The 18,471-nt window shown below is 41.1% G+C and overlaps 1 protein-coding gene across 2 annotated transcripts; it reads left to right on the top strand.

Moving 5' to 3' along the window:
* Positions 1 to 2,236: 2,236 nt before the first annotated feature.
* On the top strand, positions 2,237 to 17,331 carry ephx2 (epoxide hydrolase 2, cytoplasmic). Of its 2 annotated transcripts, none has more exons than XM_080024604.1 (19): positions 2,237 to 2,456; positions 3,169 to 3,247; positions 4,353 to 4,509; positions 8,189 to 8,379; positions 8,727 to 8,852; positions 9,243 to 9,308; positions 11,655 to 11,750; positions 11,997 to 12,075; positions 14,522 to 14,556; positions 14,647 to 14,673; positions 15,027 to 15,112; positions 15,205 to 15,316; positions 15,561 to 15,635; positions 15,779 to 15,821; positions 16,137 to 16,239; positions 16,354 to 16,423; positions 16,678 to 16,758; positions 16,848 to 16,906; positions 17,016 to 17,331. In XM_080024604.1, exons 1-19 carry the CDS (start codon positions 2,353 to 2,355, stop codon positions 17,098 to 17,100), a joined length of 1,674 nt encoding a protein of 557 aa, XP_079880730.1. In that variant the 5' UTR covers positions 2,237 to 2,352; the 3' UTR covers positions 17,101 to 17,331. The 2 variants fall into 2 exon arrangements, with proteins under 2 accessions (XP_079880730.1, XP_079880731.1); XM_080024605.1 differs by having other exon boundaries at positions 8,727 to 8,849.
* The last annotated feature ends 1,140 nt before the right edge of the window (positions 17,332 to 18,471 follow it).

Raw genomic sequence — 18,471 nt, forward strand, 5'->3', positions numbered from 1 at the left:
GTCACAGGTTATGTCAGGTCAAATCAAGTCGAGTCCTTAGTTAAGGCAAGTCAAGTCCCAAGTTAAGTCACTTTATTTTCCAAAGATACTGCAGTCTTACCTGCAGTATCCGGTCTTTATAAAGAGAAAAAACAAGGTATTAGTACCTGTCTAATAATTATATTATTGGCCAATTTATCTAACCTTTTCAAAAAGTATGACAAGAAATTTTCTGCCATAATTATTGATATTCAGTAAAATAAATGTAATCAAACAAAAAACAATTAACTTTTTAAAAGCTTATTTGGTTCTTAATTTCGTCTCAATCCAAAAAATATTCCCTTCCCATCACTATTAAACATTGAAATACCAAATACCAAAAATTTACAAATAAAGTCTGATTCTGACCCAAATTTTTCATGTCGGATACATTTTTAATAGTCCGACAACAAAAGTCTTCTTTGTCCTGTGTAGTGTGACGTAATTGCTGACCGCTTTGAAAAAAGTTCTAGCATTTTCACATTACAGCTATTACAAGTTTTTTAGGTTCTCAAGGTTCTGCAAAACACATCTTTTTATACTGTCATGAATTACAAAAGCTCTTACCATTTTCCCCAAAAAAAAGTACAAGGATTGACTTTGAAAAAAGCTGTTGTTTCACTCAAAAAGATCTATGCTCCAGAAGAAGCTCATTTAGTCGTGTGACATATTTAAAAGGACTTATAATTTAGGATTTTCATGAAAGGTATATATGTATATATATTATGCAAAATAAATTATTGAAGAGTCACTCAGTGAAATTACAAATTGACCGGGGCATTGAAGAAACAGTTTTTATTCGTCACGCAACACATGCTTGCACACACACACACACACATGCACATGCTTTGGATGGTGGCCGGTGAAATGGATCCTCTGCTTTTGACCCATCCTGGCTTGTCCTTCCTCCGGGGGCACAGCCAGGAGCAGTGGGCAGCATACATGGACGGGCCCGGGGACCAGGTGATAAATGTCCATCGCTGGTCAGACAATGATGGGTGCATGTTTTTGGTGGGAGTCCTTACTGACGTGAGGTGGAGGAAACCCCATGTGAGCACGGGGAGAACATGCAAACTCCACACAGAAAGGCTCCTATTTTGGAGATAACCTGCCGGAGCACGGTGCCAACAGCGCCCCAGGCGGGAATCGAACCCAGGACCTTCTTGCTGTGAGGCAAGTAGAAGAAGATTCATAGAATTCCGAAGATTCCGTAGAAGATTGGAAGATTCATCTAAGAAGTCATATACTATTATTTTGCACACAATTCAAGACTTCCACGACTTATGGAATTGGAAATCATTTGCTGTCTCGCTTATTGCATATTTATTGAATATTGTGCACTGCACAGCAAGTTAAGTCTTTGAAAATTGAATGTTTTTCAAATTAAAAAAATAATTTAAATTGGGACTCAAATATTCCCTGCATGAATGGAAAATGAGGTTACATTGTTTATATTGCATTTCAATTTTCTAATTTGAATTAACATTTGAACATTGTCCACTGGGTACGACTTTGAATACAGAATGTCAAGCAGCTTTTCCATTTTCAATTTAATATGGTCATAGAATGCCCATACGAGTATGTCAATATGAAATTGCAAATTGGATTGTTGCATTTCAAATTTAATATAGTGCCCTATAGACTGCCATACTAGATAGACAGTACCAAATAAATAAAATAAAGGAAGTAAAACAGCGACTGCTGGAGCCATTTCAATGTGGTGTGGCTCCGCTGCCCCCTTGTGGCCGCAGCGCTCTGGTGTAGGACTCAGACGTTAATCACAGACCGCTTTCATTTGAACCATTTTTTGTTAATTGATTTAATGTAGTTACCAGTTTTGAACCTTGAAATTATATTTGTTGGAGCCTACTCCTTAATTATTTACAAATTAGCCCTTTACCACATCATCCACCCATCCAACACTCTACATTCCCTGAAGCTGCATGGAGTCAATAAGGTAAGAAAACAAAGATACAGAGAGAGGGAAATCAAGTTTCATCATGTATAAAAACAACAAAAAGGTGACAACGTTATAATATTATTACATATTATCAAGAAATAGTATTAAATATTATTTCAGTGAATTGAGTCGCTGCCTCTGAAGCGGGACAGAGTGAAGACCGCACCAAGATGGCGGCGGTACTCACGCGTCTGCCTCGTTAGAACAGCTGAAGCGCGCTCACTGTATGCCCCGCCCACTCACCAGAGGCCGCCGCCCATCCGCACCCCCAGGCGGCTGCGCCACACTCCGAAGTCCGGCTTGGAAGTTTCTCTCTGGATTCCTGCCGAAGGTTCTTCACACCCTGAACCTGGTTCCTCCGACCTGCGGGCCACATGGCTGGGAAGCGGGCGGTGCTGTTCAGCTTCTGGGGAGTGGTGGTCCGGTCCAAACTGGACTCTGCCCTCCTCAGGGCTGAGGAGCAGCATGGACTTCCACGGTGAGCGGAGTTAATTACATTTCTGCAATACCTGTTTTTTTTTTTTTTTAATATTTATTTTTATGAACAAATATACTTATATAAATGTTGATATGATGTTAAATACAATATCATATTGTCGTGTTCAAAATGTCCAAATCCGGAATGATGCGATGAAACTGGAACTCTGAGCTACGGAGAGTTTATTGGACGGTTTGAGAATCCACCAAAAAAATAAAAAAAACGTGTACGTCGACCTAGTGAGTCCTGAGCTGCGTGTCTCGTCTAGTAGACATGTTATTCTGGAGTCCACCCAAACTCTGCGGGGCGGTCCCTCCTTTGCTACGTCCCCTCCCCCGAGTGTCCAGTTTCAGACTCCCCGCTGTGTGCGCGCCAGATTAACCGTTTCACTGCCGGTTTCTAACTGGTTGCGTAGTTACACTCAGTGGCTTTATACATGTTTTAATTTTGGCTCTGACTGATCAATGAAACTGTATTTCATAATTACCCACAATATGAATTATAGTAATGTACATAAATAAATCAATGTAATGTATACTGTAGTATACACATAGTTTTGCTATTGAGGATTATTTCAGTCTGTAATGTTATAGTTATAGCCGTATAGTTCTATGTAGTATGTTATAGTTATAGTATATGTACATATTTATATATATTTTTTTCTCACAATATTTAATGTTTTATGTTAAATGTGCGTTTTCTGTTATTTCAGAGGTTTTTTGGTCCAAACTGCAGGCAGTAGAGAAGGAGCTCTGAGCAGAGCTCTGAGAGGAGACACTACCCTGAGTCAGGTGACCTGACTGTCTGACTGACAGACTTGTCTGAACTACTGTCTGTCTGTCTGTCTGTCTGTCTTAAAAGTACTTTGAATTAAAGAGGATCTATTATGAAAAACTAGTTTGTTCAGTGCTTGTGCACATACAGTACATTTGGGTCTCTGATGGGCCTACTAACACACAAACTGTGAAATAAGACAACCCAGTCAGTTTTTTTCTTTTGTTTTGTTTTTTCAGTTTTTCTGCCTTGATCAGAAAACGTGGTGAAACAAGCTGTTCAGATCTGCAGACCCTTCCTATGTCACTTGGTACCTCAGACGAATTAGAACCGCCCCCCCCCATCTGAGTAACTCCACCCATGGCTGGAGAATAAAAAGCGCCACTATGACCTGCTCTTGGTTTCACAGACCAGCACAAATCTTTTGAAAGAAAGAGGAATTAATACCAACTGTCCGTCTGCGTAAGCGTGTGATCCGCTGTGTTTCTCCAAACAAAACCAATAAAAATAATGTTTTTATTTATTTGATTTATGGATTTATTTTATTTTATTTGACAATGTTTAGTGATTGATGTAAATGTACATCCAGCCTTATATCTAATTTGAGTGAAGATTCAGCAACTGCCTTGCTTATTTCTCGCCTCAAATTTCCTCAGAAACAGATTTTGGTAGACTGATGAGATGGAATCAGTGAACGTTACGGACTGAATAAAACGGATCCCGGAACTCGTGGGCTCACAGAACTTGAGGCATTAGGAGCGAGGAGCCAGCCACTGAAACAGACTGTCCCTGAACAGGATGGTATAGAGGCATGTTAGAATGGCTAGAATGCATAATCTGAGTGGTATTTTTAGCAACAAAAGTAAGTCTCTGGGCCTCAGAGACCCATTTTTACCATTTGAAAAGGAGCATAATAGATCCCATTTTAAACCTACTCTGAAGACACATTCTAATCCTCATGCATTAAAGTGGTAATCCATCAGATCATTTTGTTTGTAAAATCCCACGTTTGAAACTTTATTCATCTGGTACTTTATAATGAACAGTTCACTGTGTTGTGCATGTGGGTGTGTATGTAAGTATATTTTTGTGCTTATAGGTATATTTCTATTGTGTACTCAGATGATTCCGGAGTTGGAGGCGGAGCTTGTGGTGGCGGCTCAGGACCAGGGAGTGACGCTGCCTTCTGATTGGTCACTTCAAGGCATGGTGGACGATGTCAGAGCAACGCAGCTCGATGCTGCGGCACTGCAGAGCGCTAGCACGCTGCGCCGCAACGGTACACACACACACAAGCACAAAGAACTTACACACATTGATTGAAGGGATAAACAAAGCTGCTTTTTGGGATTTGGTGTCCGCTTGCGCTGGAAATGCTTTGATTGATCTGGCAGCCTTGACATTGAAATGTTGCCCCTCTTATTATTGGTATTATTATTATGATAATTATTATTATTATTATTGTTTTAATTATTATTGAATTTTTGTTTTTTTTATTCTTATTTCAGTGAAATAAACATGAAAGAACATTTATTTTGTTTATTTTAGTCCTTGAGAAGAGATGATTGCTAACACTAATGTTAACCTCAAACAAAAAATATTAAATTGCTGATAAATATTACCGTTTGATATAATGATATTAAAATCCTCATATACATTATTAATCTTATAAAGTGAGATACATGTAAGCCGCTCATCTCATAATTCATAAATTAAAAATGAATAGTTGTGCGGAAAATGTATAATATTCTTTTAGGTGTCAAAGCAGCAGACATGCATGTTTGATTTCCAAATTCTTTGTGATATTTATATATAATATTCTCCAATCAGAAATGTACATCCTGCTGCACTGGACTGATCCATCACGTAATACTCAAATACTGTTCATTTCAGAGCGCTGAACTGGCAGGTTTGATAGAATGAGCTTTTTAGTTGGGCAGAACTTCAGACACCAGTAAAACAAGAATAAAACTCACTTCTGCACTAGTATGTATGACTTTGCATGCTAAGTTAATAAATATATACAGTGGTACCTCAACTTACGACTGCATCTACCTACGACCAATCCAAGATACGAGTAGCGATAGTCTGGAAAATTTGTATCGACTTGCGACTGACCGCTCCAAGATACCACCGTGGAAATTTGCAGTCGGCTTGTTGGCAGCCAGTCAGCAGTCAGTCAGCGGGTGACCTACATCGTGTGTGCACGTGGACCCTTCATGATTTCATAATTTATATTGGAAAAATTGCTTCGACATACGACTGTTTTAAAATACGACCGTTCTTATAGAACGAATTACAGTCGTAAGTCGAGGTACCACTGTATATGATATGAAGTATATTATATAAGTACAAAAAATAAATAATAAACTCAGGAAATATACAGAGTAGAATTTACAATTCAAATACATGTAGAATAAAAATGTTCGACTAGAAATATAAACGTATGTTAGAAATATAAACGTAATGAATCAGATTTAGAGACGGCCAGTGCAGAAAAAGGGTATTGTGTTGTTATCTGTGGAATGCAGGGTGTTCTGGGAGAAAGGGGACCAAAGCAGAGTCCAATGTCCATCCAGGGGCTGAAGACACTGCTCCACCCACTATCCCTCTTTTTCTTTTTTTTCTTTTTTTTTACCTGTGGTGTCAGCATGCTGGGCATACAACAAAGAGTGTTTGTGCCATTGCATCTAGGACAGAATTAGTCTGCAAGTGGAGTTCAACTTCTCAACCTGCAATGCAACTCTTTATTAATTCTTAAATAGTCAAGAACTGCTGCAATAACTCTGTCCAGCGGATGACCTGTAGAATGACAAGAGCACAGTTTTTGGTTATGGAGAGCCACCACCAACCCCCCTCTTTGGAGAACTATTTATCATGTTTGGGTCTATAAACAACTGATCAATACTGCAAGAGGGAGAGAATCAACACGGGTACACAAAAACATAAACATTGGACGACGACATGTTTGAAAAACAGTGAATTAGGTCCAGGAAAACTGTAACTACAACTGGTCACCTGGCCTCTTCCTGTCATAGTTATTGCAGTAAATGAGGGAGGAAAGGAGAGGAATGCAACCAGGAGGGTGCTGGGGTGCACTCGAAGTGTGTGTGTGGGTGTGTGTGTGCTGATCAGGATTATCATTTGCATAAAGGAAAACAATTCTGCAACTTCACGTGAGTATCGCTAAGTGTGGAGCGCTGATGACACGGTACCAGCAAGTGGGCAAGCCAACAGAAAGCCTGATATAACCTGCAACTGCCAACACAGACCCAAAAACCGCAGTCTGTGGGGGAGTAGTGTGAGCAGGTTGTGAATGTTAGAAGCTTGCCAGCTACAAACAAACAAACTAGCACATGCAGTGCTTCAGGGTCCTTAGCGTTGTGAGACTGGGACACCTGGTGGCTGTAACACGTAATAACTGCCAAACGCTTCCAAGACACAGATGTATTTTGGATAGCTATTTATTATAATAATAATAATGATGATGATGATAATAATAATTAAAGCTGCAAGCAGCCATGAACGGTGAAGTGCAAGTGTCGGTGGGACCTGATAAATCGGGTAGGAGGAGTTTGCGATAGTACGGAGCATGAAAATGACCAAAAAGTCACGTAAACGGTGCCTTTTTCGAACATGAAATTCATGACATTGCCACGGCCACACTGTGTGATGAAAACAAAATCTTTTTGTTAAGGTGTCTTGTAGACACTCACCCAGTTTGAAGTCGATCCAATAAATCACCTAGGAGGAGTTTTGAATTTACAAAGCATAAAAATGTGACTAACGTGACTAAAATATCATGTAAACACAGATTTTTTTGGAATATGAAATTCAACGCATTGCCACGGCCAAAGCGTGTCACGAAGACAAAATCTTGAAGGTCTCATGAAGGCCTCTTGTAGACACTCTTCAAGTTGGTCCGGGGATAAAAGGTGAATAAGTTTGATTTTTTTTTTTTTTTAATTTTCAATGGGCCGTGAGTGGCCATTTTGCCAGGCCCATGCAGAGGACCCATAATATCGATGGGGGACAGGACTCACATGTGTGCAAAGTTTTGTGAGTTTTCGAGTTAAGAAACTCGAAGGCTCCCAAAAAGCCGATTTGGCTGAAGAAGAAGAACAACAAACAGTGCGGTCATGCTTGGGTTATGACCACGTCTTAGGGGCAAAAAGGGACCCAGTATCATGTTTGCTTCATCATGTCAATGCGCACTAGAAAGACGCGCCGCCATTTCTTTTGGGGGAAGCTCCCAGGCTCTCCTGTCAGGGATAAGAGGGGAATGAAGAAAAGATATCGACGTATTGCACAGTAACGTCACAGCAAACACAATGATTTGACAGGAATATGCAAGTAAACACACATCTGTGAAATAAATAATATTTGGAAGATCTGTCTTGATACGTTTCGTTTCAGTAAAAGTATTCCCAAAGATTGTAGGTAGTCCACATGCACCGATTCTTCATCCTGGTGGCGGGCCATACTAAAAGGCAGATAAAAGGTAATGTTTACATTGGGAATTATGTGCAGTTTATTTTTATAGAATATTAAAATGAGGGAGAGTAAATATACATTGTGACTCTGTTCCATAGTTCAGTAAATTCTTCTGTAATAAAATGCTACACAGGACATGGGTTCAAACCTCCTTTTCTGTCTGTGCATGGAACAGGCTGACAGTCCTTTTCTGCATTTTTGTTGGCTTAACCACCATGAACAGCAATTCCTCCCTGGCATAAACAAGCACCAATGCCATGTATGCTGTTTACTACTTCCCGCTTCACACAGTGCTTTCTTTATACTCTACTCTCTCTACTACACCCGTGGTTTCTGAAATCTTACAGCGGACAATGTGCCAACTTTACACACCCTGTGCTCTCTGCAGGCCAGAGAGCCATTACCAGCCCTTGACCCTCCGCTCCTTTGGCTCAAACCTCCCTCTTCTCTGGCTCTGCCCTCAGGGGTCCTGACGGCTGTCCTGGCCAACCACTGGGTGGATGATGGGGCAATGGGGTGTGGCTGGGCCCGGCAGCTGGCTACGCTTGGTGGGCATTTTGATTTGGTGCTGCAGTCCTGCCGCTGCGGCCACATGGTCCCAGAGCCCGCCATGTTTACTGCAGCGCTGCAGGGGCTGGGCGTGGCCCCACAACAGGTACACTAAAACACAACTTATAAACAACACAATGACATTTTATCACTCGCTCTGGATGCTGATTGTTCATTAGTGGTCAGTTATTTGTGAATAATGACCTCTGATCAGAGAGAGAGAGAGAGAGAGAGAGAGAGAGAGAGAGAGAGAGAGAGAGAGAGAGAGAGAGAGAGGGGGGGGGGGGGGGGGGAGAGAGAGAGAGAGAGATTAACGTTTAACATTTTCTATTTGGAAGGAATGTAGAGAAAGAGCGAAGGAATGCCAATGAAAGAGTCAGTGATTGTCAATTTCCCATGAGAACATTGAATGTATTCTCCACCACCACCCCCCCCCCCCCCCCCTCCCCCCAGGCCGTGTGGCTGGGTGAAGATGAGGAGGGGTTGAGGGCAGCTGAGGGTTTGGGGATGAAGAGCATAATGGTGAAGGAGCTGCAGGACGCCCTGCGGCTGCTGGAAGAACTCACTGGAGTCCAGGTAGTGGTACAAGTACAAAATACTCAGTTATCAGTAAATGATGAAGTCATCTACATAACCACACAGTTTTATTATTCCTGTAAACAGTGACCAGCAGGGGGCCCAGTGCTGAGCCTTGAGCCGCTCCCTGCTGGATGTTATGACTTTTGGTAGACGTACTGCGCTGTTTTGCAAAGCCAGAAGGAACTTAATTCCAATGTTATTTCATATTTAAATTTCTACCATTTCTCCATGACACTCAGCTGATGCTCTGATCTAATTGGAAGACTCCAAATGTCCTCATTGTGTTTTTCAGTTCAGCGAGTCCTCACAATACTGCACTGTCCTCATTGTGTGTGTGTGTCTGTCTGTCTGTCTGTCTGTCTGTCTGTCTGTCTGTCTGTCTGTCTGCAGGCTGATGCTCCGCCTCCGCTGTGCTTCAGCCCTAATGACTTCTCTCACGGCTTTGTTACCATCAAGGTAAAATACTGTTTCCTGCTAAATAGTGATCCCGAATAGTAATTCATTCATTCATATTACAACAAACCATAGTAATATAATACATCTAGTAATAATAATAATAATAATAATAATATTAATAATAATAATAATAATAATAAGTCTTCCAGCCAGGGGTTTGGACACATTATAGCAATGTTATTACATTTCTATAATGTAATAACATTGAGATGAGAACTACACAAATCCTGGAGAAATTGTGGAAAGTGAGCGGTGGCCCCTGTGTGGCCATTCTCATGTGTATTTATTGTGTACATTATTATTATTATTGTTATTATTATATCAGCAGTAAATTACTATCTGATTATATTATACTGCCTGGTAGTGTAATAGTAGTCTTGCTAGTAATGCAGTAGTAGTGTAGTTGTGATGTAGTTGTGTAGTTAATAATGTGGTAGTAGTGGGTATACATGTGAAAAGCCCCTGAGAGAGAAAAACTGAGGATGTGAGCCAGCAGTTCTGTGTAGAGCGAAGCACCAGAAGAATTCAGAACGGTGCAGAATGGATTCAGAATTATTTTTTTCTGAGTGCTTTGTTCAGTTTATATTTACATAGTCCAAGATCAATGAACACCAGTTCACCCCAGCCCAAAACCAGCCCACAAGGAAAGGAAAAAGCAGCCTTAAATATACCCTGGGCCAGCACATCCAGGCAATCCACACAGGGGTGCTACAAAACAGCAAGTGATATTCAAGGTCAGCTATTCCACATAAGTTACTAATTAGTCATTGACAGCAACTATACAAAAACAGGCTAGAGCTAATCTGAATATTGCCTGGTGGGGAAAATGAAGGAACAAAGAAAGAGCAACTCTCTGCTTCCCCTCTACCTCTGATCCCACTCGGTGGAGTCCCAGCTGGAAACACCTGGGAGAGTAATAGGTGTTCATGTGGCCTCGTTCACAAGAGCACCGTCAGCTAGGATGTGGACCTCAGAGGAAACTGATTAGGAAATGAAGAAACAAAATATAACACGAGTATAACAAATAAACTGGATGATTGTAATACTTCAAACAAAAATCCTAAATAAAGCAAATAACTATATCAAATAACAGGATCTAATAAAGTCATTGTGATAATAAACTTAAGGACAAGCCTTTCACCCGATATGAGGGAGTGAGTGCAGCTTCCTCGCAGGTAGTGGTGTAGAAGTGCAGCAGTAGTGTAGTTTGAAATGTAGTAGTTTAGTTTTAACATTTCCAGGGCATCCTCCAACAGGACCAGGAGATCCTCCAGCTGGAGAGTCTGGGGCTTGGGTACAGAACTATTGTGTATTCGGTGTATATAAACCGATGAGCCACAACATTAGAACCACCTGCGTAATATTGTGTAGGTCCGCCTTGTGCTGCCAACACAGTTCTGACCCTCCTAAACAATGTTTAGGTAGGTAGTACCTCAAAGTAACATCCACATAAATGCCAGGAGCCAAGGTTTCCCAACAGAACATTGACCAGAGCATCACACTGCCTTCGCCAGCTTTCCTTCATCCCATAGTTGTCGTCTCTTCCCCAGGTAAACGATGCGTATGCACCCGGTCATCCACATGACCTCTGACGCGGTAGTAGTCACATTGTAGTTGCTTTTAGCGGTGGACAGAGGTCAGCACAGGCACTCTGACCGGTCTGAGTGGCCCATACGCAGCAAGCTGCGATGCACTGTGACACCTTTCTATCATAGCCAGCATGAACGTTTTCAGCAATTTGTGCTACAGTAGCTCTTCTGTGGCATCAGCCCAGATGGTCTTGACTTCACTCCCCACATATCCCAACCCTTGACAAGGTGCCATGGTTTTACTGTTGTGGCTTATCGCTGAGTGTGTGTGTGTGTGTGTGTGTGTATGTATGTACAGTATGTGTATGTATGTGTGTGTGTGTGTGTGTGTTTATGTATGTATGTATATATATATATATATATATACATAAAATGGAGGTAGAAGCTTGTCATATCCATTTAAATCTGAATAAAGTCAGTTAACAGACACTGTTTTCAACTCAGAAACTGCCAAGGATTAACTAACTATGGTCTAACAAGGGTTAGAGCCATTCTGAGGAACAGTCGTCCTACATATTTTCCATTTAATGATGTTCTTATAAGAATGCTATGTAGAGTTCATTTGTGTTTCAGTGGAATATTTTTCGAGCGCAAAATTTTGTCAGAGCTGAAGTTTCATATCCTTTGACATAGTGATAGCCCACCGCCGTTCTGCTCGATTTGATGTTTGAGTAGTGAGGCAAACTATTGAAACATAAATAAATAGCTTAATATTTGATGTAGTAGAACAATAAGTGTTTCTGCAACTTTTCTCCAGCCCGGGGTTCAGATCCACTACGTGGAGGCCGGTTCTGGTTTTCCAGTTTTGCTTTGTCACGGGTTCCCAGAGAGCTGGTTCTCCTGGAGACACCAGGTACACACACTGAAACACACGCACACACACAGTAACGCACACATTAACACACACTGTACACACACACACACAAACACTGTAACACACTGTTACACACACACACACACACACACACACACACACACACACACACACACACACACACACACTGTAAATACACATTACACACACTAACACACATGCACTGTAACACACACACATTGTAGAGACACAAAATCCTCTCTTCCTCTTCCTTCTCCTCTCTAGATTCCAGCTCTAGCAGCAGCAGGGTTCAGGGTCTTGGCGTTGGACATGAAGGGCTATGGGGAGTCCACTGCTCCCCCTGGTGCGTGCGTGTGCGTGTGCGCGTGTGTGTGTGTGTGTGTGTGTGTGTGTGTGTGTGTGTGTGTGTGTGTGTGTGTGTGTGTGTGTGTGTGTGTGTGTGTGTGTGTGTGTGTGTGTGTGTGTGTGTGTGTGTGTGTGTGTGTGTGTGTGTTTCTGAATCATGACGCTGTCTGTTAATCATGACCATTGCTACGGCAACCACTTTTCCTCCTGGTCTCACGTCCCTCATCTCAGCAAGTGTCATGCTAAAGGCAGCTGGTGGCGTCATCTAGTGATGCTACATAGAAACTACAATGGAAGACTTGTGTCCAGCTTAACATTAACAGTAAATATTAACATGTTATTATATTAATTATAGCTATTAGAGTAAAAAGTTTATGATTATATTTAATTATGGCTATTACAGTTAATAGTTTGTTCACTCTAGTATATTATTAGGGCCTGCTTATTGTTCCAGGAAAATTATCTGAATTTTGAAATCTAAAACTATTTGAAACGGAAGAACAGCATAAGCTACGAACATGATTACATCCAAATGAATTAAAACCAAACAACTTTGACCCCAAATATTCAGCTGGTCGTTCTTGACTGGCATGCCACTATTTGTAAACAAAATGAATGAGATGAGATTTACATTTAGACGCTTTATGATGTCATCATACTTTTTATTGTAAATGTGCACGTTCTGATTCAGAATGTCCATTTGGACTGTCGCTCTGTAGTGGTTAGAGATTGCAAATACTAGTGTATATTTATGTACTTTCTTACCTGTCTGTGGATCTCTTCAATTGATGTTTTATCTCTTTCGTCCACATTACTTTGCCGGATTCATGAAAAATACTAAAATCGCATTCCACAAAAACTCTTGACCACGTTGAGTCAACTCCACTCAAATGTGCAGCTGAGTGATGCGTTCAAGATCCAGCGAGCTGTTGGAAAAATGTAAAAAAAAAAAAATGTAAATGTAATGTAAAAAGCCATGTAATGGTAATTACTCACAGAAATGCCACAACGTTTTTTGTATTTAATGGAAACATAATTTATTGAAAATATAATCCAAAGAAAAAAGTCACCAATAAAATTATAGTAGTCAGTTCGACTACTATCGTAAATCTCTGTAAAGACGTTAACCAACGTAAATACTGTATGTCATCATTGATGCACACAAGACTCAACATCACAAACCGTCACTAAGACTGCACATGTACTCACATACAACAAGGTAAGTTATAACAATGACAAGATTTGGTTTAAAGTAAAAGATCAACTTTTTTTAAGAAACGTATGTATAAATGTATAAACAGTTTCCTACAGCCAAACATAGCAGATAAAAATGAAAAGACAGAAAGTATTAAATATTCACAAGTTCTTCTATAATAATTCTAATGACAAATTGATGTTAAAGTGGAATAATCCTCTTTCCAAAATTGGAGAAGATCCAAAAACCACCAACCAACCAATCCACAAACTAATGAAGCTGTGTGGATTGATAATATTGAAAACGTGGACTTAAGTTCAGAAGACGAAAATATTGATGAACCATTAACTGATAAACAACAACATGTTATGTTTATGGACACATGTATTAGAGCAGCACTTTGATGACATGTTGTCCGTAGCAGCAGCAGAAGGGAACAACCCTGCACCATTATTGGAGAAGAAACCAATGAAGCAAAATGTTTTCCAGTTCTTTTCCCAAACAATAACGGGAACATTTCATACGTGTTCGTCCAAGTTTGATTCACACCGATCTACATTTGTATCAGGAAATACTGATAAAACTTTACAAACTCACCGTAAATTGAAGAACATCTGCGTTACATTGAGAAGTCACTTTGTCACTTTGTGACATCATGAACCAATACTATATATAAATCCATGGTTCCTCTCTGAGTGGTCGTAAAAATCAAAAAATTGTAACTTGTGCTACATTGCACAAAATCCGGAGAACTGTAATACGTATCCAACACAACTAAATTGGACCCTGTGCATTGCTGCCCGCAGCTCTTATTATTATTATTTTTATTATTATCATTATCATTATTATTATTACTTAAGTATGTAATATAGTTATTATAGAAAGTATTATAGTTTATACTTTTTTATACAGAATTTTCAAAATGTTGTATTTTCTACAAATTGAAATAATATATTGGTAATATCGGAGTTATACCTGTTGGATATTTCCATAAAATCTGAACAAATTTGGTGTAATTCTGTCCCCAAACCAGGTTTTTTTCTGTTAATGTAGAATTCCGTTTTTTTACTTTCTCTTAAAAAGCTTTGGTTTTAAAATGTAACTGTATTTGGGTTGCATTTTAAAGCTTAGGTGTCTCCAGGTTGGCTCAATAGGAACATTTTCGTTTTAAAAGGAGTGTTAAAACTTTTAATTATTTTTATTTATTTTAATAATAATAATTTATTCATTTGACATTTTCTATTGACAGACATTGAGGAATATTCACAGGAACAACTGTGCAAGGTAACCCTTCTGCCTCACTCACTCACTCTCTCACACAAACACACACATACACACACACATTAAAACCTTCCATTTTTCGTTCTGTTCTAGGATCTGATCACCTTCATGGACAAGATGGTGAGTGAGACAGGAAGTGACCTCTAGCAGGCAGGAAGTGACCTTGCTGGGATAGGGAATGACCTTGATGGGACAGTAAGTGACCTTGATGGGAAAAGGAAGTGACCCGGATTGGACAGGAACGGACCTCTACAGGCAGGAAGTGACCTTGCTGGGATAAGGAATGACCTTGATGGGACAGTAAGTGACCTTGATGGGGCAGGAAGTGACCTGGATTGGACAGGAACGGACCTTGACGGGGCAGGAAGTGACTTTGATGAGCCAGGACCTGGGAGTTTATCTGCAGGTGGGAGGAGATATGTATCTCTCTCCCTTCCTTTTACTCTCTCCCTTCCCCTCCCTCTCTCTTTCAGTCCATCCCTCGGGTCACTCTGGTCGGCCATGATTGGGGCGGAGCTCTGGTGTGGAGCATGGCTCAGTATCACCCTGAGAGAGTCAGGTGTGCAAGTACACAACACACACACACATACAGACACACACACACACACACACACACCAGTTCCTAAAGCGTGTGTCTGTGTACATGTGCAGGGCGGTGGCCTCCCTCAACACTCCTCTTTTTCCTGTCGATCCCTCCGTTCCTCCCATGGAGAGGATCCGAGCGCTCCCTATCTTTGACTACCAGCTCTATTTCCAGCAGCCTGTGAGTGTGTGAACATGTGCATGCCACGCCTGGATGCATGCATGGTGTGGAGACTGGGATTAAATATAGAAATAAATAAATATATACAAATAATAAATTAAAATAAAACGTGTGTGTGTGTGTGTGTGTGTGTGTGTGTGTGTGTGTGTGTGTGTGATACTCTGTTTTCCACCTATTTTGGTTTAAAATAATAACTTTTTCCGTGATGCACTTCCGTGTGTGTGTGTGTGTGTGTGTGTTTCAGGGCGTGGCGGAGGCAGAGCTTGAGAAAGATCTGGAGAGGACGTTTAAGATCATTTTCTTTGGAAGCAACGATACTGTGAGAGCGCGCACACACACACAAACATACGCACACACATTAAAATCATCTCAAATGTTTGATCTATTATCGCTCTATAAAATGATATAATTCACACAGATAAACACACACTCATTTACCGTGTGTGCGTGTGTGTGTGTCAGGAAGGTCGTCCTGCCATCAGCACTGCTGGAGTCTGCGCTCGAGGTAATATAGTATATGTGTGTGTGTGTGTGTGTGTGTGTGTGTGTGTGTGTGTGTGTGTGTGTGTGTCTGTGTGTGTAATGTGTGTATATATTTATTTTAACAAATAAATTATTCATTTTTATAACTCAATTGTGAAAAAGTTTTTGCAAAATTAAAAAACAGAAAAAACTCTCGAGGCCACGATATGACCCTGTGTCCTGTTCATAGAAGCTGAAACCGAAAGTGAAAAGCAAAGTTAGCGTTTTATTAGTCACATTCCCGGGCGGAACGGGACCTTGGTTCTGGGTTTTGACCCTGGTTCGGTTTCTGGTTTAGGGGGTCTCTTCGTGGGCCTACCGGACCAGGTTCCTAAGAGCTCAATGCTGACAGAGGCTGAGCTGCAGTTCTATGTCAGCCGATACAAGGAGACAGGATTCAGGTGAGGGCCGGAACAGAACACTGACCCTCAGGGGCCCCTCTGGTGGTCACATCTGTTACAACTCACTCGTGCACAGAAACACACACACCTTGACACTGTGCATGTGTTTTCCAGGAGACCCTTGAACTGGTACCGCAACGTGGTGCAGAACTGGACCTGGATGTGTTCCCGTCCCCGGGGGAAGGTTTGGATGGACGCACATAACTAGATGGAGGGATGAATGGAAAGATAGATACTTTTTTTTTATTGATGTGTGTTTATATTTCTATACTTGTGAGGACCAGTGTGACTTTTTAAGTGAGGACGTTTTGGGAGGTGAGGATATTTTAGGAAGTGAGGACATTTTGGCAAGCGGGGACATTTTGGGAAGTGGGGACATTTTGGAAAGCAGGGACATTTTGGGAGTTGGTCCTCACTGGTTGTTCATCCTGTGTGCAGCTGATGATGCCGGCCTTGATGGTCACCGCTGGGAAAGACAATGTACTGCTGCCGGTGATGTCCAAGGGCATGGAGGACATGGTGAGGACCAGCTGGGGATCCCTGGACCCCACGTTCAGCACCACTGGGCTGATGTGAAACCGACTTCACCTCTCTCCCCTGTTCCTTAGATTCCTAACTTGACCCGAGGACACATCGAGGAGTGTGGACACTGGACGCAGATGGAGAGGTGTGTGTGTGTGTGTGTGTGTGTGTGTGTGTGTGTGTGTGTGTGTGTGTGTGTGTTGGCATAATACCGTTAATCTGACTTTACATAAGTGTGTGTGTGTGTGTTGCAGACCCTCTGAGCTGAACAGCATCCTGATCTCGTGGCTCCAGGAAACACATAAAGAGGACGGCGTTGCCATGACGCCCAAACTATGAAGGAAGGAAGGACGGAAACGATGGACATAAGGATGAAGAATAAAGTGAAGGTTCACTATGAACACTTGAACACTAGAAACTATATTGGCTACTTTAAAAATTAAGTAAATAATAAATGCAAAACACAGAATACCATTGATGACATATTGCAGTTTGTGTGTGTGTGTGTGCGTTTATATATATGTATGTACAGTATGTATATATGTGTATGTGTATATATATTATATCTCAGCCGTGAATATATGTGTGTGTGTGTGTGTGTGTGTGTGTGTGTGTGTGTGTGTGTGTGTGTGTGTGTGTGTGTGTGTGTGTGTGTGTGTGTGTGTGTGTGTGTGTGTGTGTGTGTGTGTGAATATGTCGTATAATAATAATTATATATATTAATTTTATATATGTGTGTTCAAGTTCAAGAGATTATTTGTCACATACATACACATACGGTCATTCATATATGCAGTGAAATGTCATGACACCCGGTGATTACGCACAATAAGCCCTATAAGCTCGAAAAATACTCAAATGTGCCCAATTGACACGCGGTGCTCGCGCAGGCGGCCGCAAGGGGCAGCGCCACAATTGCGATTCTGGGTTCTATAATTATATAATAGAATGAATTGTCTGTGTTGTATTAAATATACATCTAAATCCTCCAAAATGACACTTTACCATAACTTACCTCCAGTACTTACCTCACAGAGCTTGCGTCCAGCAAAGTGCGGGCGCAGTGTAGAACTTGGCAAAACGAAACTCGAAAAACCGTCAGCTTTTTGCAGGCACCACTCACTCACCACTTCATCACGTCATCAACTTCCTCCGTTGCAACAACAATGGACGCATCGCCGGTCTCCTTCCGTTCGTGTGTGTGTGTGTGTATATATATATATATGTGTGTGTGTGTGTGTATATAATTTCTGCTTCCCCCCTATATTTTCTTCTCCAATCAGAACCAGGGGTTGTGATTAGTAATCACATCATCCATGTAAAATCACCATTGCAAGAAAAGCAGATTCTCACTAGCGCTACTGGATAGCAACAGTGATGCACGGCTTTTTAATCACATACTGTTTTAACAAGAGCTGAAAATGTTGAATGAATGTTTGCTGTTAGAATTCGGATCGAACCAGAGTGACACCTTCTGTAATGGATGTCTTGGAGCAGTGGTTCTCAACATGGGATCAGGAGGTTCCAGTGGGACCCAACAAAATGATTACGGGTACTTTGCACCGTTATTTCATTTCCACGACGTTAATACCATTAAAGAATGTCCAATAATGACTGTTTGGATTCTAATTTCACTGTTCTCTCATGAACTAGAGCAGAGACACTGAGTCAGATCTAAAGAAAAAAAATGGATCTGATGAAATTGATGGT

The sequence above is a fragment of the Zeus faber genome (genome assembly GCF_960531495.2).
Source record: "Zeus faber genome assembly, chromosome: 2".
Classification (NCBI taxonomy): domain Eukaryota; kingdom Metazoa; phylum Chordata; class Actinopteri; order Zeiformes; family Zeidae; genus Zeus; species Zeus faber.

Excerpts from the sequence above, each read along its gene's own strand:
- ephx2 (XM_080024604.1), top strand. The coding sequence starts at position 2,353 with ATGGCTGGGAAGCGGGCGGTGCTGTTCAGCTTCTGGGGAGTGGTGGTC. Across the intron at positions 12,076-14,521 it reads GGAGTCCACTGCTCCCCCTG|ACATTGAGGAATATTCACAG; the intron begins GTGCGTGCGTGT and ends TTCTATTGACAG. Across the intron at positions 16,759-16,847 it reads CCAAGGGCATGGAGGACATG|ATTCCTAACTTGACCCGAGG; the intron begins GTGAGGACCAGC and ends CCTGTTCCTTAG.